This window comes from Cornus florida, unplaced genomic scaffold, assembly GCF_030987335.1.
Source record: "Cornus florida cultivar Cherokee Brave unplaced genomic scaffold, ASM3098733v1 CherokeeBrave_3.0.0_Hap2_Chr03, whole genome shotgun sequence".
Lineage (NCBI taxonomy): Eukaryota > Viridiplantae > Streptophyta > Magnoliopsida > Cornales > Cornaceae > Cornus > Cornus florida.
Genome location: NW_026775573.1, coordinates 23975857 through 23999022, shown reverse-complemented (window position 1 = coordinate 23999022; position 23166 = coordinate 23975857). Strand labels below are relative to the sequence as shown.

General features: G+C 39.0%; 1 protein-coding gene across 1 annotated transcript; it reads right to left on the bottom strand.

Moving 5' to 3' along the window:
* Positions 1-832: 832 nt before the first annotated feature.
* Positions 833-9565, bottom strand: LOC132299965 (uncharacterized). The gene is made up of 8 exons (XM_059796880.1): positions 8912-9565; positions 8662-8802; positions 8461-8559; positions 8158-8268; positions 5288-5419; positions 3887-4024; positions 2507-2737; positions 833-1602 (listed from the first exon to the last, which is right to left on the bottom strand). The coding sequence occupies exons 1-8, from the start codon at positions 9350-9352 to the stop codon at positions 1207-1209; spliced, it is 1689 nt and encodes a 562-aa protein (XP_059652863.1). The 5' UTR covers positions 9353-9565; the 3' UTR covers positions 833-1206.
* Positions 9566-23166: the final 13601 nt, after the last annotated feature.

Genomic DNA, 23166 nt, shown 5'->3' with positions numbered 1-23166 from the left:
AACATTAGAAAACCATTGGACATTAATGTCCTCAAAGTAGAAAATATCCTAATTCCCCAACAACAGTTCATTCTGATTCCAACTCATATCCTGCAAGCACGAAAAACTTCTGTTTTTTTCCTAGAAAAAGAAAATGAAAAATGTCCTTGTATTCTTTTCCACGACTGTTTTAAAACATAAATTAATATTTTACAAAATAATTGAAAACAAAGAAAAAAATAATGACAGAAAAATTAAAAAAATCTCCCCCCTAGTTTTCCTCACAATATTTTCTGCCCTGTTTTCCATGCAACCAAATAAGAAAAATGAAAAAACTACTTTATATTAATTTCCTATTCTCTCACTACATCCTTGAACAAAATGAAGCTTCAGATAATTCATGGAAATCAAAGTATTCAACAAATAGGGAAGGTGTAACATGATGCCACTATTTCAAGTTTAAAGAAGGTTACATACCTGCGAAGTATCTCTATACCCTTTCATTATATCAAAGTATTATGTGCACAATATTCATAGTGCTAACTATTATATGCACAAGAGAATTTTTGTTCCCCACTTCACCCTGACGAATTCAGGAGTGTTATATGCACTACTTCTATATTAGAGAGGCTTTTTGCACAAAGGATACTAGTTGCAATTATTTTCAATAGCTGAATGTGTTATTTCCACACTATTACGACGCATGATTGCTAAAGGTAATTACCAAAAAAACAATATAGCAATCCTATGGAATGGTCTCTATAGTTGGTGTGGATAAATTTCTTGCTCACCGGTGTGGAAAAACACTTAAATGGTCAATTTATAAATTTCATACTGATACATGTACTAAAAGTATACAACAGTAAGAATCAAATTCTGTGTACCTATGAGCAAATTATCATAGCTGCAATAGTTTTTCACAGATAAGGCCACATATTACCAGCCCTAGTGCCTCTCAGTGATGGGTTTTGCATACAACCACTTGACGAGCAGGTCTTGACTTTTGCCAGAAGAATTCAACCGACATAGCTGCTTACGTGTGGCACTTACTATTTATCACTAGTCTATTGATCCAATCTCCACTTTTATTTCAACATTCATACTTTCTCAAGTGACATAGAGCTTGGAGATGAGAGCGATTTTAGCAGCATACAATTTCTCCACAAAAAAAAAAAAAAAAGAATCGAGCTCACATTTAACTCGGGGAATTTGCACAATCAGAAGAGTTCAGATAACAGAAGCAAAAGGTGAAAATGAAAATGTAAAAGCTCCACCACAGAGATGTAGACTCCCAGACTCTATTCTGTTCTTGAAGAACACCCTGTCAAACAACAAATTCTGGGTGTGGTCCTGTAAATTATACTCATCTAGATCATAGTAACTTGATCTTATAATCTCTGAGTTGTTGTCTTTCTCAAATTTTTTAATGTAATCCCTTATGTCATTTTCAAAGCCAACAGTTTCAGTTAATTTGCGAGCAAAGGAGAACTTAAATTTCTGACCCTTTTCTCTATTGATACCTCTTAAAGTCGCTTGGTCTATCATGGGCTCGTTACTGCTGCTGTTAGCAGTTAAACCAGAATCTCCACGACTATGCTCAGGTTGATCACAGATGACTGATTCCTGTAAGCAGGATATAATTTATATAAGAAACCAAGTTTTAGTTAATGTTTTCTTACATACAAATTTTGATGAAAGAACAACTTGCTACTAATAATCTCAAATATTACAAATTCAAATATCTTTTCAATTTTTTTCCATAGAGATAGTTATTTTCTTTTTTACATATTGTCAAACCTAAGGAAAACAGAGACAAATAAAGGGGGGAAAATTATGGATTCATGGAGAAGGGAGTCCTAATGGAAAATGTTTATAATATTTATGCTACATTGTATAACTTATTGTAGAGAATTAATTTCAATTCCGGCATCTTTTCAGTTTCCTGTTTGTGTGCTTGTATGTTAGATACATAAGGAACTCATTTGTTACTGCAAACTATTAAGAGATACGTATAATTTCTTGTCGTGAACCTTCCATGTATATCTTTTACTTTCCAATAAGAATCAAGACTGCACTCTCTTTCCAGTCCACTCATAATTAGATTACTAAACTTCACTGCTAAAAGAAGAAAAACAAAACATGCAGCTTTAGAAGATTATCAGAATACATTCTACTCTGAAACAGAAGCACAAGTCATGGTAAGATTTCTTTAGACACACAATCGTCACTGAACACAGAATCGACGTTGAAAAGCCCAACCCAATTGCAGTGAACACACCCATCCCCCTCAACTTTGACTACAATTTCAAACTTCAAATTTTAAAACAAAAATATCTCCATAAAACGTTTCAATTTTTACCCTAATTTGTCATGCATCCATAGGAAGCAAAATTGTATATTGTACTCGCTAGAAACTGTATTTATAAGCGAGGGCGAATTTTTATTTCCTTTGGAAGGTCAGACTAACCTGAAAGGTTTAGAATGTATCAATAAATGAACATTAAAACCAATCAGCGAGTAAAAGAACCTGATTATGGAGGAGGCCACTGTCTGGTTGATAAGAGGTTGAAATGCTTGGACTTTCTTGGCGCAAAGATGATGCAGGAGCTTGGGCAAAAGCTCCAACTAAGTTGAAAGGTAGTTCTTCTGTTGCAGAGAAATCAGAGCTATCAAATGTTGATATGGACACACATTCATCAAAATAAGCCATAGCTTCTTCTGTCAGATTTTTCGAAATCTTTCTTCTTTCAGTGCTGGCCTGTCATAAAAAAATCATAAAATCATTCTGATAAGAAATGAACAATGAACACTGAGCATTAAAATGCAAATGTAGATACAAGCTAAAGAATGAGGATTCCAGCATTCTATGCCCGTTACCCAAAAACCTTCCAAACATTTACCAACCAAATGATGCCAAAATGCCCCTTCCAATTCGGCATAACATAGATGCGAACTGTTTACTCAGCATGGACTTAAATATACGTTACAAAAGGTTTCTACAACAAAAAATGAAGCCATCCTATTATTCTCTGTAGCATTTGAACTAAGCATAACATCTTGCAATGGAATAATTACCCAGAATTTATAACTCATAACCCAAAAAAGGAAATACAGCCCGAGATATGAACATAAGTAATTACCAAAAACAAGAAAAATGAAAGAGTCTAGATAAAAGGGTATTATTCAATGCTGGTCTCCCATGTGGGGTGCTGCGAGAGAAGACTAGAAACACAGTTAACATTTGGCATTATTTTTGCACAAAGTGACTGCTCAGAGTCAAAACCACAGCCTCATGCTTATGAGCCTGAGTTTTACCACTGCGCCAGGCAATGATATAATATCTCAAAATGGTGCATTAGGTACAATGAAAGAGAAACTTCAGAAGCCACAAAGACAAAACTAAAATCACATTTCCTAAACATTGCACACACCAAATTCTACAAATAACCCCTTCCTTCCCCCAACCCGACACCCCCACCCCCAACCCTTTTTCTTTTTTCCCTAATAACCATTTTTCCCAAACACGAAAGCTTTTGTGTGCCTTAACCCAACCTCTTATCCCAAGGCCATTGACACACCTCCAAACACGATTAGAACAGCTCATTGACAACTCACTTTTTTTTCCCCAAGTACAACTAAACTCACTTTAGATTCTATACACAACAAAAGAATTATTTGATTAGTGTGTCTAAACCTTACCAAATGAAAGCTAGCTATCCAAACACTGACATAGACAGGCACAGCCTACTTTTCTACTATATGAATGCTATTTCCAGAAAAGGAACTGAATTGTGGTTGCATTCAGCACACTGTTCTAGATGTAAACTAATCCACATAAAGTGTATAGCTAATTTAGGAATTTGATACATGATTTTTTTTTTTTTTTTGCTAGAAACCAAAATCCTACTTTTCTTCGTAAACGTGATTTCTGCACATTAGTTGTCTTTGGATCTGGAAGGACTTCCTTCAGGATTCTACTCAACTCTAGCCCACGATGCTCCTCAACAGCCAGATCAGCTTGAAGTTTTCTAGCCCGTTCCTGGGACTGCATACAGGAAACAAGGTGAAATTAATTGAATTTCAATTGAAAAGGCACTAATTAGAATGTCCTCGGACATTCTGCAAGTCAGGATCAGCATGACATTTATTTTATTGAAACCAGGCAGCCTGGAAACACAAAAAGTAATAAGTCAACAATGACATCAATAAATGCAACTAGCACAGAAGTATATATTCTTGGTTCTCTGGAAATGTAGAGAGAGAGAGATTTCACCTTTGCCATGCACATGGAGAAAGATAATACATATTAATTATGAAAGTGATATGGATGACGCCAATACTAAGAAGCATGGACACTTCTATGAGGTGCCGCGTCCACCGAAATCCCATAGACATGCCTAGACACGTGTTCGGCACTTCATGGCCATGTCCATTATTTAAAAATAAATTTTATTATTTCGGACACTTGGTAGACACATCTTGGACACTTGACCAACACATTCCAAACACTTGACCAACACATCCGATACTCTTAGCCTAATATAAAACAAACATACGACAGTCTTGGAAACAACATTATGGCTGCTGGGGAGAGGGTGTTTGCGGGGGAACAACATTACAAATATACATCAAAGTGTTCAACCTCTAAGTAACAAAAACGTAACTATAATGATAAGATAGGATAGTAATATCATTATATATGATACCATATTCTTTTCTATATTCAAATAGCTTCATCTTTTAACTTATGTAACTTTAGTATAGAGTTTATAAATTAATTAAAGTTCTACGATTGTCTCATTCAATAGATATATAAATAAAAATTTATATTTATATTAGTCGTGTCCATGCCGTGTCCGTGTCCGTGTCCTACTTTTTTTAGAATTTGACGTGTTGGCGTATCCGTGTCATATTGTATCTGTGTCCCGTGTCCGTATCAGTATCCGTGCTTCTTAGTGCCAAGAACTACATGTCATTCATAAGGGTCACAGACGATTCTCAGCCTTATACATGGCACTTGTTTATTAGGCTATTGCCTCCAAAGAGTAAATTTACCTCCAAAATTTCCATTTCTATATTTTCTTTTACATTACAAAGCTATAACAACAAAAGCCCAATTGCATTGAGCCATAAATTATTGCATAAATAATTCCATACATCTTTGTGCAATTAGACAATTATATATCAGATGTTCTGCTGAATTGTAATAATCCAAACGATCTTTCCCCTAAACCACGCCCCAACTATTTGGCATAATGATACAAACCCTATTACAATGAATCACTAGGTTACAGAAAGAATAGATTACCTCCTCAAGCTTTGTGGCATATTCCCTTCTGATGTCCAAGACCAACTCAACAGCTCCAGGGTTAACCAAATCAGGAGGAAGATCAGCAACATTTGTAGTTGCGATAGCAGTAGCATTACTTCTCCGGATAGCCTAAACTTAGACAAAACAAAAAAAATAAGTTAAAGATACATATATTTGTATGAGTGTGGACGCGCGTGTGTATGATGGCAGTATAAGTTCTGAACAAGATGTAATTAGAGAATCAAGCCAATCATATATATTACATGAGGCAATACATGCCAGTTACTGATCATATTTAAATTTACTACAAAAGTACAATAAACCATTTAATAATTAATATTTAGAATATATAGGCGGTGGACGACTGACATCTCCTCAACAAAATGTCAAACGTTGGTTACAAACTTTTTCTGTTTGTCTGGGTTTTTTTTTCATAATTTTATTCGACAGTTGAGAATTGAACTCTCTAATAATTGATCATTAATAAGTTAGAAAGCACAGAAAACCAATTTTTGAGAAATCAAATTAGTTCCACAAAGAATAATTCATAGTTCTTATACGGTTATACCTATAACAGATCATTTCTTAAAATTTTATGATACTGCTTATTAGAATAGAAACATAAAACATACGTGCACAACAGACACACGGATAATAAATTATTTTTTTCCCTAAATCGAAGAAGAAATTATGTACAACAGGACACATAATTCTCATGTTAGAATCGGGAGTTGAGCTACAGTTGAACGGTGGAGACTGATGAAGAATTACAAATGAAAGAGAGAGCAGAGATTCATGGTCTGTGACATAAGAAAAACACTGTATGATGGAGAACATGTTACATAAACTATGAATTCCTTGTCACACATGAAAGCTGCTAGCAAAGTTGAGCATGGATAGCCTAACTCCTTTGTTAAAAAGGACATAAGACGCTCTTCTCAGTTATAATGTTAAAAATACACTTAGAAAGATGTATGCAAGACATTTTTTGTGTAGGAAGTTGGATAAAGTTTTAAAAGATATATATTAACTAAATAAAAAAATGATATTTAAAAACTATATTAACTAAAAATGCTCGAGTTTACAGAAATAGTAATCTATTAGATGATGATGGTACAAATTATTCAGTATAGGAACTGCACAACTTGTGCCGTACTAGAGGGATGACCATATAAGGATTTTAAACTTTCACAGTGCAGTTTCTCAGATTTCTATTTTCCATTTGTTTTTTAAGATTCAAAGTGGAGTTTTTTCCCCCTTTTACGATGAGTTCATTGGATTCTTAAATTTTAAATGAAAATTCTCAAAGGCTGGGTATTATTTTGTCTTTTTAATTTCAAATTTTGTATGGTTCCTTGCAAATACAAGTGCAGTTATGACAGCTGTTAATATTAATTTAGATGTAATCAGGGTATGAGATCATACATGCTTTGCAAGTTACTGTATGTGCGGAGTTTGGCTCCTTAAATTAAATCTTGTACTTTGTTTTGAGGGTTAGGTTTTCAAATTAATTCTTACTTTTCTGGAGGTTGCCATATTTCAGATATGGTGATCGTGGCTAAGAAAGGTGCGAAATTCTAGGATAAAAGGCAATGAGATTGGGAGCAAAGGGGAATTATATATTAAGATGGCATAGGATCATGTGTACTCAGATCTATACAGCATCGATACTTCCATAAGGGAGTGCTACACATGTCGTATCCTAATCTAGCACTGATCCTCATTGATTATTGATGCATACATGTTAGATCCTCCCTAAATGCATCTACAATTAGAAAATGAATATTTATATTTCAAAGAGATGCCCAATACTTCTCAAATTCTCCAAGACAACTGTCTTTACTAATATAATATCATTAGTTACGACAAGTATAACAGGAATTTCAAATACCAGGACTTTCTTAGAGAAGAAGAATTGAGATATATGAAAATCCATATCCACGGGATGTAACTCTTGAACATTTAATGTGATCTTTGGACGAGAGTGGACAACATGTTCTTCCTTTGGTTTGGGGACGGATGTCCTACTGCAGGTTTGATCTATTCATTAATGTACTTATTTGTCATAGTTTTTTATAAGGAAGTTTTATATCATAATATATACACGTAGCAGAACAAAAAACAATTATTTTAAATTAAAATACAGTAACATCTATATATACTTATATAAACATAGTACAATATATACATATATGTAGTTATCCCCTTGCTGTATCACTGTCTATCTTTTAAGAATTTGTTATATCCCTTTGTCTGCATCATGTCATAACCGTATCTTTTAAAAGCTATAATTATGGAACGAAGGTATGTTCGAGTCTGAGAGCACTTGCTACAAATAATGCTAAAGCTAGGCTTTTCACTAATATTTTTTGCCATTATCTAAAAAATATTTCACATGCAAGCCTCTATGCATCGCCCATGTCAATTTCTTAGGGATTCTCAGATGCCACTATCGGCACCTTCATTGCAGAGTTAGAACCTGTGGGGCATGTTTTCTCATCTGTCTCAATGAGATACATCCCATGTCAAGGCTTATCAATAAACTCTTAACACTAATTGGAATGATTGGATATCTCATGCTATCTTCTCTAGTAATTCTACGAAAATTTATGGAAGTGTACCCCACATATTTAATAAATGAAAGATAATCTCTTAACTCTTGTTTGCCAAAAGGATGTTACATATAGTCAATTAACAAAGTAGATATCATTTCTACTCGAAGTTATTTTTGTGTCATATAAACTACCAAAAGAGTTCACGCAACTACAATATTATAACTCCAGTCAACCAATCGCATTTATCAATGCAGGTCAGAGGAAAAAAAAGAAAGAAATCAAAAGTTGTCTCAGGACACTAGAAGAACTCACTATTTCAAGGTCATTTTGTATATCAGTGATAGCCCGTCTTACTTCAGATCGCACAGTTTCATATATTCCACTTCTACCAGTATCATCTCCCAAATCATCCCCACCGAATGACTGCAATAGGTAGAACAGAAACCAAACTTTATCACAAGTTACCTCAAACATTACCATATACAAAAAATAAAGATTCACATCTAATCAACTTCCAGACTAACATTTATTTTTCGAACTATCATTTAAGCAACTAACCCATAAGTGTACTCTTATTATATCCAAAATGTAGGACCTAAGAAACAAGCACCTCACCTCCATCTGTTCACAAACTGCTTTAATAGTTTTTTCTTCAGCTTCTGACAAAGAACCAATTGAGATTCCATCTTCCCAATTCGGAACTGGCAACGAAGACTGAAAGGCATACAATTCAGAAAGATTAACAACATCATTAAACAGATAAATCATTACAAGTAATTCCATAATCACAAATCACAAAATATAACAAAAATGTACCAAACTCTCAGCAGACTCCGTAACTGGAATCCGCGGAATCTTTGTTCTTTCCCGAGCTTTTTTAACATCATTAGGGACTGAATTCGAATTACTTCTGTTTCGATGATTGGATGATACAACAGACTCTTGTTCCACTTCACTCTAAAAACCCAAAATTCAAAAAAAAAAAAAAAACAAGATTGACGATAAGATTAACATTGAATAAGCCAAAATTTTCAAAATTTCATTTCCAAAAGCACAAAGTCCATACCTCAGAGGCACCGTAATGGCCTATAGACACAGACCGCACGCGCCGCCCTGTGCCCACCCTGGACAAGCTCCGACCAATCTCCTTCTTCCCGCCCGAAACCTTCTCACTGACAGCATCCGATTTCCTCGTCACCGATCGACCCCTTTTGCTGTCCACATCACTGGCAGCTTTGGAAGACAACCCACTAACTTTCGATGCATTTTGAGCTGATTTACCGATTCCAACGGATTTTTGGGGCTCGATTTCTTTGTCGGGAGGTGAAACGGAGCTCCAGAAGAGAGGATTGTCCCTTTTGTTCAAGAACTCAGAGGGTATTTCCACTTGGGTTCTTGACACAGCACTAACGCTTGAAGATCTTTTTCGAGGCAACTCTTTCTTGGATGAACTATCGGAACCCGTAGTTCCTCGTTTGGAGGTGGATTTGAAGGCCGAGGAGGCCATTTTTCTCGGCGAATGGAGATTCGGAATAGCGGGAATTTCGAGGGGTGCAGAAAACCCAGAAAGGGAGGAGAGAGAAAGTGGAGGAGAGAGAGAGTGGAGAGATTGCGGAGGAAAAGGAAACCTGATGATGGTGAGAGGGGGCGTTTGGTGGGCGTGGGAAGTTTCTGTGTAGGCGTCTGCTATTGCCAGGCTACAATGACCTTTGGCAAATCAGAATGGTGCTTTAAAGAGTTGTACCGGGTTTTGTTATAGTGGTTCGTTGGATTGGTGGTGGTTGATATTGTTGAAAGAAGTGGGGATGGAGAGTAATTTGGTGGGACAGACTTGAGGGACAAAAAAGACAAAACTGGAAGATTGAAAAGAGTGATATGTGTCACTTTTTTCAAAGTGAAATGATTGGCAAAACGGGTAAAAGTATTCTTTGTAATAAAGCTAACCAAACAGCAAGAACCAACTGGTCGTGCACCGGCTCCAATGAACCGTACACGTGTTTGAATGAACCATAGGGTATCGAGCACACTCAATACCTCGTCTTTATGAGATTTTTTTTGTTCAAAAAAATAAAAAAAAATTCTTAAAATGCTCTCTAGAGTGCACTAATTAAGCATTACTGAAGGTTGTTTGGTGGCTGTTTTGTTTTAGGTATTTTTGTTGTAAGGCCTCATTTCAGGGTCAAAACATGTTTGATAACTGCTGTTTTGTTTTAAACAGTACTAATTTTCAAAATTTGGGCAAAGTGAAACACCGTGTTTTTTCTTGTTTCAATACTGTTAGCCCAATAGAAGCATTGTAGCGGATGAAATAAGTTATGTTGAACACTGTGGCGGAGGAAACAAGTTTAAAAGCCATTTACAACATTCGACCCGATATTTTTTCTCTCCTCTGAAACCCTAGACGTCTGGCGATTTGGGAAGCGACCCAAATGAACCTCGCGATATTGAAGAGTGTAAGTACTTTGAAGCCCTAAAATACTTGTAATAGTGTGATTACAAGTGTGATTTGATTCTAGAGGTGATTTGTTTTCTCTCTTGCAGTTGTGTGAGGCGATTTCTCTCTCTGTATTCAGCGTCTCAAGGAAGAAGTAACAGCAGCCGCCCTGTGGTACCTTTCTTAAATTATTCTCTATTTTGCACTTTCTTTCATGGCAATGTTGATTTTATATTTTTATTTTTATTTTTCAATTTCTCCATTTCTGGGTTTTAGTTGAATCGAGATTATATTTTTTCATTTCTTGGTTGAATTTTTTGTTGATCTAAAACCCAGAATTGATATCTGTAATTGAAATTAATACTGGGATTGATTTTGAGTGCTTGCATGAATATTGTTATGTAGTATTACTATTATTCAATTGTTCTATTAGAGTAGAGTCCAAATTGAAATTTTTTGTTTGGCATCGTTGTCAAATTGTCCTTCTATTTGATTAGATCAGATTCAGTATAAACATGGATTATACGTATAATTTTGTGGATTATTTTTGGATTTGTCTTGCCCTCCTAGGATCAATTATTCTTGATACATATATTGTGCAATACTATTTCAGATTTGCTATTTCTTCCACTTTAGAATCTTTCATTTAAGCTTAAATCTTTGGCTTTCCAATTAAGCATTTTGATGGAATTCTGATACATTAACTTCATTATTATGTCTAGTCTACATGTCCATAAACTCTTCTAGTTGAGCCTCTGTAATCATAGCTCTAGTTATAGAAGGTTCTAATTCCCTTAGAGATACTGGACATATGTGAATGTGTAACTATAAATCTATGTATTTATTTATTTATATTCTTGGTTGCTAATAAAAATTACTTCTAAGACTTAGATTGACTTGAGCGGGTCAATTTGATCATTTTATGATAGTATTGATAATCTGTTTTCCATTAAATGAAACAAAGATAACTCTTTGGGGTTCTTATCTATGAATTGACATTTTTTATACACAATATGGATATGGATATGAATTGACATTTTTTATTCACAATATGGATATGGATATGAATTGACATTTTTTCTTCATAATATGTATTCTGAGGAAAAAAAAAAAAAAAATCAGAGTAGATCTTGACTGCCTGGGATACATTTAGATTTTATGCATGAAGAAAAACTTAGGGTATACTGAAAGGTTTAAGCTTGTTCCATGAAAGTGAAATTTGTATTTGAAGTATGTCTCTTATAAGATCTTCTGATTTTTTTTCTGATACCATCCTAACAGTTAAGGAAAACATAAGAAAACATCTTTTTGTTTGTTAAGCATCCTTTTCTTCGTGTTTGAATCCTATTGTTGAAATTTGTAAACAATGAAGTGAATTGTATTTGAACTTTGAATTATATATCTTGTGCGATAAATTTTGGCCTTTTGATGCTTTAAAAGGTGAAGGAGACACAAGGAAACCTCTTTTTTCTTGGTCCCATGTCACCTACTACTGTTTAATTTGTTCTCAATATCTTTGTCATTTTTCCTAATACAGAAGAATGAGTATGATTTGAGAAGCTTCCTTGCAAGTTTCCATTCTAACAGGATGCTTTTTTTATGTTTGACTCCTTAATGAATGGTTTGTAGATGGAAGTTTGACTCCAAATAGATGGATAAGAAATGAAAAAAGGTGATCTTAATATCTAGATCATAAGAACACAGTAAAAAGATAGAACTCTACATGTCATCAAGACTCAAGTTGATGCCAAAACATTGGTCTCGGAATGAAAAAAAAATAGGAATTTTGTAGTCCAATTGATGGGAACTGCTCTTTAGTGGCAAAAAAGATCCCTTTTTTTGTTACCTTCTTTTATTCAAGATTTTACACAGATGAAGGCTTTCTTCATTCCTTTATGTCTTTTTCTCAATTTTTTTTTTTTTTTTTTCGCAAAAAAGATGTGTTTGTAATTTGGTGGGGGTTTACAATTCCTTACAGAAGAGAAGGCAAGAGTCTGTATTTTGGAGTTGAATTCCCACCAGTGCAGACTTACAAGAACCGAAAATTCTTATCAGAGCTGTGTAGTATTTTTTTTTCTTTTTTCGCTAATGCACAAAATGAGTAAATTGAAAGAAACACAAACCTATGGACAATCATCACCAAAGGATCAAACTATAACAGGAAATTTTAAATAAATTTAAGTGTAGTTTCAGATCAAGATAATATGCAAAATGGTTGAAATTATTAGTTCAATTACTAGAACTAACATTTTACATTTTCACTGAAGCAGTTGTTTCTGTAATTACACTTTGGTTATATATATATATTGAGGATACAATAAGTGAGATGGGCCGGTTATAGTCCGCGGACGTGGCATCGGGGCAAACATTTGAAATACAGCCCATACAAGAGCACCACAGAATGGGCCGAGCTCGGAGGGTCCACCGAAGAAGACCAAGCCCATTGGAAAGAAGGCCCAAAACTAATAGTCCAGCAGCATTTGTAATTGCCTATAAAAGGGCAGTGAAGAGAGTAAAAGAGGGGGGGGGGGGGGGGAGATTTATTTTTTATGGAAAATGTAATGAAACTCTGTCAAAGTAGAGAGAGAAAATTCTTTGCATCTTCAATTGGCGCCGTCTGTGGGAAGCGTTGGAGGTTGATTCTTGTTTGATCAACGTCATGTTGATTCAGACTGATTGATGACAACGAAGCTTGACTTCTAGAAGTTTAATCCAGATCTAAGAGATTGTGGTTTGCTCTTGAGAAATTCTTGATTTTTGATTGATTCTGAGAAATTGGCGTTAGGTTTACGCAGCTGTGATTCACTCTATCGCGGCTCGATCCAGCAAGCTCAGACGCCGGAAAAGCTCTGATCTATCGAAGGGAGAACGTAATTCGTAAAATTTGAGTCCAGATCTGACGTGATTCGCTTCAGCGAGACTCAGATCTAACTTAGAATTTATGATTCATGCCTTTGCTCCGTTCTGGAATGATGACTGGAGGTAAGAACTCCAATACGGTAGAGAATGTCCAGCAAATGAAACTTGATGAGTTGATGAGCATGATCGAAGCTCTCCGGAGAGAGAATGCAGATCTAAGGACTGAAATGCAGCGTCAAGAAGTTCCGGTGATTCCGCGATCGCTCCTGGCAGGAGAAGAAGTTGTACGTACCGATGAAGCACATCACGGTGAAGAGGTAGGGAACAATCAGACGGATCTTCACCGTGAGGAGGTCCGGCTAAACAATTTGCCGCCAAATCCTCGTCGTGTTGATGATCGTAAAGGATTAACTCACGTGGATCAACGGTGTGAACAGATCAGGCGAAACGAAGCCATGACTTTTGATCCATATTAAAAAACGCTCAACCGAGGATAATGGAGTTTGATCGCCATAAAGCTATACCGCCTTGGCATAAAGAGTTTATTGAGGAAAGATCATTCGATCCGACTTATCGGCCTTCCATGGTGATGCTCGACTATTGCAGCTCAGAGAGGAGATCTGTAGATCAGAGAGCAACCACGGGGTTCCAGAGGGAAAATGAAGCCCTCCGTTCAGCAGCTTGAACGATTGATTCACCGTTCACCGATGAAATTCTGAATGCTCCAAGTCCGAGGAAATTTTCCATGCCTATTTTCATTCTGTTCGACGGAACGACCGATCCGATTGATCATGTGTATCACATCCAGTTGAAAATGGCTCTGAACACCGAGAATGATTCCTTGATGTGCAAGTGCTTCCCTACAAGTCTAGCTGGACCAGCGCTCAATTGGTTCAAGAACCTGCCGAGGGGCTCAGTGGATAGTTTTCGAAGTTTGTGTGATCGGTTCATAAGCCACTATTATGGAAATAAGCGTCCAACAAAGGATATTTCGAGCCTATTCACAATGAAGCAGCATGAGGATGAGCGTCTCCAAGCTTTCCTAACCAGGTTTAACCTTACTAAGAGTATGGTGATTGAATGTCATCCTTCTACGGCGGTTCAAGCGTTTATATTGGCTATGACTCGTGGCACTCCATTCCACACAAGCTTGGTAGTGAATACGCCGAAAACTATTGATGAACTTAATGAAAGAGCTGATGGATTTGTGCGCTTGGAAGAATAAGAGGCAGCTAACGCTCGGAAGACATCCGTCATATCAACAGAAGAGAAAACCAAAGCAAAGATCAGACAAAAGCAGGTTCAGCCACAGCGTTAGACCTCGTGGAAATCTGAGAAGAGGCCCAGGGAGGAAGAGCTGGTTACTCCATTAAAAGTCACCTTAGCAAGGCTGTACCAAGAAAATAAAGATAAGTTCCGATCTCCTTTACCAATCAGGCAACCCCTCGAACAGAGGGATCAGTCTAAGCATTGTGCATTTCATTCTGACTTTGGCCATCAGACTAATGAATGCAGGAACTTAAAGAGACAGATAGAGATGCTGATAGCCAGAGGGGAGTTCGCAAGTTATATTCAAGGCCCAACGGTGGAACAAAACCGACCGATGGAGCACGTGAAGAGGAATCAGAAGTCGAACTCTCACAATATGCAACCAGTTCGAATAATCAATGCAATCCACGGTCGGCCTGAGCTTACTGAGGAGTCAGATGAACTACTTCAAACACGCCTTCGCCAGGCACGGATGAAGAGGCAGTGTAAACACTCTGCACCAACAGAGCGCATAAACACAGATAAAGTTTGACAGAACAGATCTATTGCGTGTTCAGATCCCCCATGAGGACCCGTTGGTCGTCAGTTTGACAGTGGCTGAATGTTTGGTACGCAGAGTTCTGATTGATCCTGGAAGTAGTGCGAACGTCATGCCGAGGGACATATTTGATCGGCTCGAGATCAAGCCGGATCGGCTCAAACCCACTGGGAATCCTTTGCTAGGGTTTGATGGAAAATGAGTGGAGCCCATCAGTACGGTGGAGGTAGCAGTACATGCTACAGAGAGGGTTCTGATGGAGACCTTTGTAGTTGTCGAGATTCATCCCTTTTACAACCTTCTGATGGGTAGAGGGTGGATCCACAGAGTTCAAGGTGTTCCCTCCACTCTGCATCAAGTAATGAGATGCCTGGGGCTAGACGGAGCCAAGGTGATCGACATTCATGGGGACCAGGTTGTAGCTAAAGAATGTTATTCAGTAACGCTGAAGTACACTGGAAAAGGGAAAGCACCCATCCATTTGGCAAGCCCGAGATAGCAATTACAGGAACTTCCCCCCAAGCAGAATGGGGAGGAGGAGCCAGTGGACTTGACCGAAGAACCCCTGATTGATGTACAGATCGATCGGTTCCGACCAGAACGAACAACCAGAGTGGGGGAACGACTTGCTGTGAAAGATAAACAGGAGTTAATTGATTTCTTGTCTCAGAACGCCGATATATTTGCTTGGAGCCACCTAAACATGCCTGGAATCGATCCTTCCGTATCCTGTCACTCCTTGAACGTTAATCCCATTGCAAGACCTGAAAAGCAGAAGCAGCGAAGGTTTGCTCCAGAGCGCAACCGGATCATAGCCGAGGAGGTTGACAGGTTGTTTGATGCGGGATTTATAAGAGAAGTGTATTATCTTGACTGGTTGTCCAATGTTGTTGTTATGTAGAAGAAGAATGGGAAATGGCAAGTGTGCATTGATTTCACCAATTTGAACAAAGCCTGTCCGAATGATAGCTTTCCGCTACCAAAAATTGATCAAATGGTGGATGCTACTACTGGGTATGAACGTCTAACCTTTTTAAATGCTTATTCAGGTTATAATCAGATCCCCATGGATTCTGTTGATGAAGAGAAAACTTCTTTCGTTACCAAGCGCGGGACCTATTGCTACAAAGTTATGCCATTCGGACTGAAGAACGCCGGAGCAACTTACCAAAGGCTTATTATCAAAATTTTCAAGGGTCAAATAGGGAAGACCGTGGAAGCTTACATTGATGACATGGTAGTAAAAATTAAAAAGAAAGGTGACCATCTGAAACATCTATAAGACGTATTTGATGTGTTGAGGCACTATGGAATGAAGCTCAATCCAACTAAGTGCTCATTCGGCGTGAGTTCTAGTCAATTCCTGGGACACGTGGTTAATCATAGAGGCATAGAAGGTAGCCCTGCCCAAGCAGAAGCTCTGACTAAGAATGCCGAGCCGACGACAGTCAAAGAAGTGCAAACACTTACGGGACGGATCGCTGCATTGAGCCGGTTCATTTCCAAATTGTCAGATCGCTGCAAACCATTTTTTGACACAATACGAAGCCATGACAGACAAGTTTGGGGGGATGAACAGCGCCTAGCATTAACTGGTCTAAAAGAATATATGCAGAACCTTCCGGTCCTGTCAGCTCTAGAACCAGGAGAAAAGTTATTTTTATACCTCGGGGTATCCAGCATCGCGACAAATGGCGTTCTGATCCGTTGTGTAGAGGGTAAGCAATATCCAGTGTTCTATATTAGCAAAACGATGACTGAGGCCAAACGACGTTATTCAAAGGCCGAGCGAGTGATACTCTCGCTAGTGCAAGCGAAAAGAAAGTTCAGGCATTATTTTGAATCATTCCCTATCATCGTTCTAACCACTTTCCCTATCAGAATAATCCTGCACAAGCCGGACCTCTCAGGAAGGATGACGAAGTGGGCCATAGAGTTAAGCTCATTTGACATAACATATGAACCCAGAACGGCAGTCAAAGGGCAAGCAGTGGTAGATTTTTTATTAGAATATGATTCAGAAGACATGGAGGAAGACCTTCGTGGTTGCTTGTGGAAACTCTTTGTCGATGGATCCTCAAATCAGATGGGGACAGGCATTGGGATCAAACTGCAGACACCAGAAGGTACATCCTTAAGTCAAGCGCTCAGACTTAAATTCAGAGCCACCAACAATGAAGCGGAGTATGAAGCACTGCTAGCAGGACTTAAGCTTGCCAAGGAGCTGAAGGTCAGGAATTTGACTGTCTTTAGTGACTCGCAGTTAATTGTTCGGCACGTGAATGGCGAATATGAAACCAAGGATGAAACGATGGAAGCATATCATTTTGCTGTTATGCGGGAAGCCAAAAACTTTAAAAAAATTGAATTAATCCAAATACCGAGAGAGCATAACGAGGATGCCGATCGGCTAGCATGTAGCACTTCAGGTTCTAGAGAAACATTAGCAAGGGTGATTCCAGTAGGGATACTGAACCAGCCATGCATTTTTGAAGAACCTTCGGGCCTAGATCCTTGGCAAGTGAATGTTATTCCATATGAGCCAAGTTGGATTGATCTGATCATAACTTACATTCGGGATGGAACTCTACCTGAGCAAAGAGATTAGGCTAGGAAAATCAAATCGAATGCTGCAAAGTACGCCATGGTACATAACCAGTTATACATGAGGTCTTTTTCTGGGCCATACTTAAAGTGCGTCACCCCCACAGAGGCTCGGCAGATACTGCGAGTTATTCATAAAGGTGTGTGTGGAAATCATTCAGGGGGAAGATCTTTAGCGCACAAAGCAATGACGCAAGGGTATTTCTGGCCGAACATGTCACGAGATGCGGAGGAATTCATAAGAAGGTGCGATAAGTGCCAAAGGTTCGGACCACTAATCCACCAACCACCTGAGGACTTGCACGTAATGGCCACACCATGGCCTTTCGCACAATGGGGGATGGATGTGGTTGGTCCTCTACCAACTGCAAGAGCTCAGAACAAGTATGTATTGCTGGCAACAGATTACTTTACCAAATGGGTAGAAGCAGAGCCATATCCGAGCGTAACGCAAACTCATGTAAGACGCTTCATCTGGAGTAATATTATTTGCCGTTTTGGTGTCCCGAGGTCAATCGTTATGGATAATAAGACTAATCTCGACAGCAAACAAGTCAGAGAATTGCTGGAAGAATATGGAATTAACCAAAAATTGGCAGCAGTAAGTCACCCCCAGGCCAATGGACAAGCAGAAATCACGAATAGAACAATTTTTGCTTGCATCAAGAAGAAGCTTAAAGATAAGAAAGGAAAATGGTTAGATGAACTGCCGAACGTCTTATGGGCTTATAGAACGACCCCAAGGCGACCGACCGGAGAAAGCCCATTCGCCATGGCGTATGGTACCGAGGCAGTTATATCGGTCGAACACTTGGTTCTGACTGTCCAAAGCTTGGCATGGAGCCGAGAGCATAACGACAGCATGTTGAGGTTTAATCTTGATATGTTGTAGGAAAAGAGAGATGCAGCGGCAGTAAGGCTCGCATCCTACCAACAGACACTTATGAATAGCCATAACAAAAAGGTAAAGCACAGAGACTTTACACCAGGTGATCTGGTTCTGAAGAATAAGGTATGAATGGTTAAGAAAATGGTGGCACCTTGGGAAGGCCCATATAGAATTGCAAAAGTCTTAGGAAATGGAGCTTACACTTTAGAAACCATGGCCGGAAAACTGGTCAACAAGCCATGGAATGCTATATCTCTGAAAAGGTATTATCAATAGAAAATCGAGTTCCAATTTTATCATTGTTCATTTTCAAATTGTGTACGCATGAATGTACGAAATTTTGAAATCTATAAAGAGCTATCTTCCTATGAAAAAATTGAATGTTTGAAAATTTGAAAAGTTAGTTGCAGCTGGCACTATGAGCCGAACGCCAAAAACTTGCCAAAAATAAAAGAGTGAAAGTGGCAAGTGGCATTCTAGCCGAGCGCCAACCACTCAGCAAAGTAAGTGGCAGTTGACACTATGAGCCGAATACCAAAAACTTGCCAAAAAATAAAAGAGTGAAAGTGGCAAGTGGCATTCTAGCCTAGCGCCAACCACTTAGCAAATTAAGTGGCAGCTGACACTATGAACCGAACGCCAAAAATTTGCCAAAAAAAAATAAAAGAGTGAAAGTGGCAAGTGGCATTCTAGCCGAGCGCTAACCACTCAGCAAAGTAAGTGGCAGCTGGCACTATGAGCCGAACGCCAAAAATTTGCCAAAAAAAATAAAAGAGTGAAAATGGCAAGTGGCATTCTAGCTGAGCGCCAACCACTCAGCAAAGTAAGTGGCAGCTGGCACTATGAGCCGAACGCCAAAAACTTGCCAAAAAATAAAAGAGTGAAAGTGACATTCTAGCCGAACGCCAACCACTTAGCAAAGTAAGTGGCAGCTGGTACTATGAGCCGAACGCCAAAAACTTGCCAAAAATAAGAGAGTGAAAGTGGCAAGTGTCATTCTAGCTGAGCGCCAACCACTCAGCAAAGTAAGTGGCAGCTGACACTATGAGCCGAACGCTAAAAACTTGCACAAAAAATTTGTTATATAGTAAAATGGCACATTAGCCGAAAGCCAGCCATCTCAATCATTAAGTCAAGGGATTTATGGAAAGAGTTCAATCAAAAGTAGGCCATCTCATTAATTATGAAGTATCAGAGTTACAAAAAAAAAAAAAAAATGAGGTATACAGATGGCAAAAATACAAAAGAAATGAGGTCAGTACATCAGAAAGGTTCTAGCTAGAAGCATTTACCCCGTCAGCTTCTTGATGGTGTTGAACGGCTTCCTCATCATTGTTGGCGTTACCATCCTCACGAGGAGGAGAATCGAGCTGAATGACTGAATTATTCTGCTGAGTCCTATCCTCAATAGCATTGGAAGAATCATTCTGCCGAGGGTCATCCTTAGCAGTAGTGACAGATGGAGTCACAGTGGACAGAGGAAGAACGTCCAAAGGCAGAGCGGTAGAAGGAGTAGGAGTGATCCTGGAAGAGGCGATCTCTTGGCATTCATCAAATATGCCCTCAGCAGGGGTGGAGTCTGGGTCGGCATAAACACCCGGAGGATCAATCTCCAGCTCTTTGTCAACCTCATCTGGGGTAAAACCGGTCTGACCCTCATCTGGAACACGATCGGCATAACCCTCTCGAAACCCCTGAGCATATCTGAGGGCCCCAACCCTGGAGAACCGAGCGTGCAGAGCTAGCATACCACCATTTACCTTACTGATGGTGTCGAGTAAAGCATTGGGCTCGTCTAGAGCCCTTTTCTCAAAGGCCATCCGAGCGGATTGCTCATCACTCAGAAGGCGTAGAAGTTCTTCCTTTTCAGCCTTAAGGGATTCTCGCTCGGCGTGCCAGACACTTTTCTCAAGCTGCAGAGCGTTCCTTTCGTCCTGAAGAGAGTCTGTCTCCTTCTTCAGAGAGTCCCTTTCCTTTTCAACTTTGTTGAGCTGAACCATCAGCCCGGTATTCTGAGTACCTAAAGCATCGTTTTCCTTGTTAGCTGCACCAAGGTTGTCAGAGAGCATGCGAACCTTGGCATTCACCAGCTCAACCTGCTTCTGCATAGCCATCATCCTGTACAGGGTCTGTAGAGATATACATGACAACTGATTAAACCGAGCAGATGGTTAGAGGAAATCAAATGTAAAGACTGTGTAAAAATTCATTGACTGAGGAATAGAAGTCACTTCCATGGCAGATAAGGGGAACTAGCTGAACACTTCCTTTTGGGACAGACCCTTGGCCACTTCAATAACCTTAGGAGTCCACATGCTCCTGTAGTATGCCATAGCGGTCTGACCATCCTTGAACATGGTCTCGTTCGGCTTTACAGACGATCCGTCTGTTCGAATGAAGCGAGGGTTCCATGGTGCCATTCCAGAAGCAGAGGCATGCCCAGAAGGGGTAGGAGGCCTAGTTATATGAGGCCTGGTTAGAGGTTGCACGGACACACTCGGCCCAGAAGGCCTAACCCTCTATGACAGAAGAACTTCATCAGGGCTAAGAGCACTCTCAGGCTGATGCTTTTTTCCTCTCGTCTTTTCCCGTGCGGTAGCAGTAGCAGTGCTGGGAAGGTTGTTGACAGAAGGCATCGTGTTCGGATTGACAGTCGTAGTGCTGGAAATCGGGTCGGCAGCCGCCACGTTCGGGTCGGCGGAAGGAGTGGTATCAGAAATAGTGGCAAAGGAAGATACCGAAACTGGGGAAGAAGTTGCTGCAGGGGCAACAATGATCCTGGGGGCAGCTTTCCTCCTGCCGAAGGAAGGGATCTGGGCTAGCTCATTGTCTTGCCAAGGGCTGAGAGAGCAAGAAGGTTGTCTAAGGTAAGGAGATCAGAGCAAGAGGGAATGTTGGTCAGAATGTACTGCTTCAAGTAGTTATCCCTATCCCTGTAAACACCGTAGCTCAAATCATCACAAGGAATGCCTAAGGAATGGCATAAGAAAGTACAAAAGTGAGGAACGCAAATCTCGTAAGGACAGTCACTCTTATGGGTTTTGTATTTTTTATATGAAGAGACAGAGCACTCTCCAAAAGCGCTCGGGATAGGGAAATCCTCTGCGGCTGGAGAAAACTAAGCTCCCCTAATCCTAATTATATTTTTCCTCCAACCCTTCTCAGACTTGATTTTATCTTTGCAGATGGACCTCTTCTCAATTGGGTAGAAGTGGTAAAACGGTTCATCAGTTCTGATTTTGCTAACCTTGTAAAAAAAAGGAGAAGATCTATGAGGTCCAGATCTAGACCTCTGTCACGGTTCAGAAGCAGTATAACAGATAAAACCCTAAGAAAATTTGGGTTCACTTGCAAAGGGGAAAGTTTCAGTCTATTAAAAACATAGTTAAAGAAGGGATGCAAAGGGAACCTAAGGACGTTAAGATGAAGGTGGGAAAATAGAACTTCGCCGGAAAGAAGGCCAGCACCAGTTCTAATATTCACTTCTTTAGGGCAATTTCTAATTTCTATATCGTCAGCAAGATGAAGTCTCATGTGAAGAACATCTAGATCTATAGTCATGGTGAGAATGAATGAGGATTTTAAGGGAGAAAAAGAGGTCTTCTGAAAGAAAAAGGCAAACAAAACTAACCTCAGAGGGAGAAAACGTCAAAGAGTACTGCAAGGTCGTAGGAAAAAGGAGCTTTTGCAAGAAATCGCCGGAGAAGATTTGAACAACAGTAAAGTAAGATGGAGACGGTAAAGAGAATCGATGGAGCATCTATGAAGCTTATAAAGATAAGGTGGGCCCGAAGGCCAAGGAGTCAGGAAAGCGAGGAGATTTTTGAATCTCGAAGCACCGGCCCCCAAATCTAACCGTCCATTCTTCCATGCTATCTTCTCAAGCCGTCAAGTCATGATTAACAGCCTCTAATAATTACCCCCTAATTAATAGGGAGTAATTATGGGGGCAGTTAAGGATACAATAAGTGAGATGGGCCGGTTATAGTCCGCGGACGTGGCATAGGGGCAAACAATTGAAATACAGCCCATACAAGAGCACCACAGAATGAGCCGAGTTCGGAGGGTCCACCAAAAAAGACCAAGCCCATTGGAAAGAAGGACCAAAACTGATAGTCCAGCAGCATTTGTAATTGCCTATAAAAGGGCAGTGAAGAGAGTAAGGGGGGGGGGGGGGGGGGAGATTTATTTTTTATGAAAAATGTAATGAAACTTTGTCAAAGTAGAGAGAGAAAATTCTTTGTGTTCAAATTTCAATATATCTATTAAAAATATTAATACTATTTATATGGAAATAAATTTATAAATATATTTAAAATTTATAAAAATAAATTAAAAACAATGATAACCAAATATGTTTTTTGTTTCTGTTTTATTTTTTTTTGACAACAGTTGGAGTGACCAAATATGTTTTGTTTTTAAAATTTTTGAAACGCATGGTCTACCAAACATGTTTTGCATGTTTCTGTTTTCGATATTTCCACAGCAAAATATCGTTTCCAAACGTGCTACCTATTTTTGCCAAAACACTCTTACAGCAAAAACACTGTTTCTGTTTTAGCCAAAAACAAAACACCTAAAGCAAAACGCATGCCAAACGGGCCCTAATACATAAATAAAAACATATTTATGGCTTGTTTGGCTGGGCTTTCTATAGCCTCAAAATGGGTTTCTAAGCCTAGAAAGTCCTTTACCAATAATAAAGAGCGTTTGGTAAAATTTCGAAAA

What these genes read in the sequence shown, in the direction of transcription:
- LOC132299965 (XM_059796880.1), bottom strand. Translation starts at nt 9,352, where the DNA reads ATGGCCTCCTCGGCCTTCAAATCCACCTCCAAACGAGGAACTACGGGT. An exon ending in CAGTTTGTGAACAGATGGAG is followed by an intron (nt 8,269 to 8,460) that starts GTGAGGTGCTTG and finishes TACCTATTGCAG; the next exon opens with TCATTCGGTGGGGATGATTT. An exon ending in AATCACGTTTACGAAGAAAA is followed by an intron (nt 2,738 to 3,886) that starts GTAGGATTTTGG and finishes TTTTTATGACAG; the next exon opens with GCCAGCACTGAAAGAAGAAA.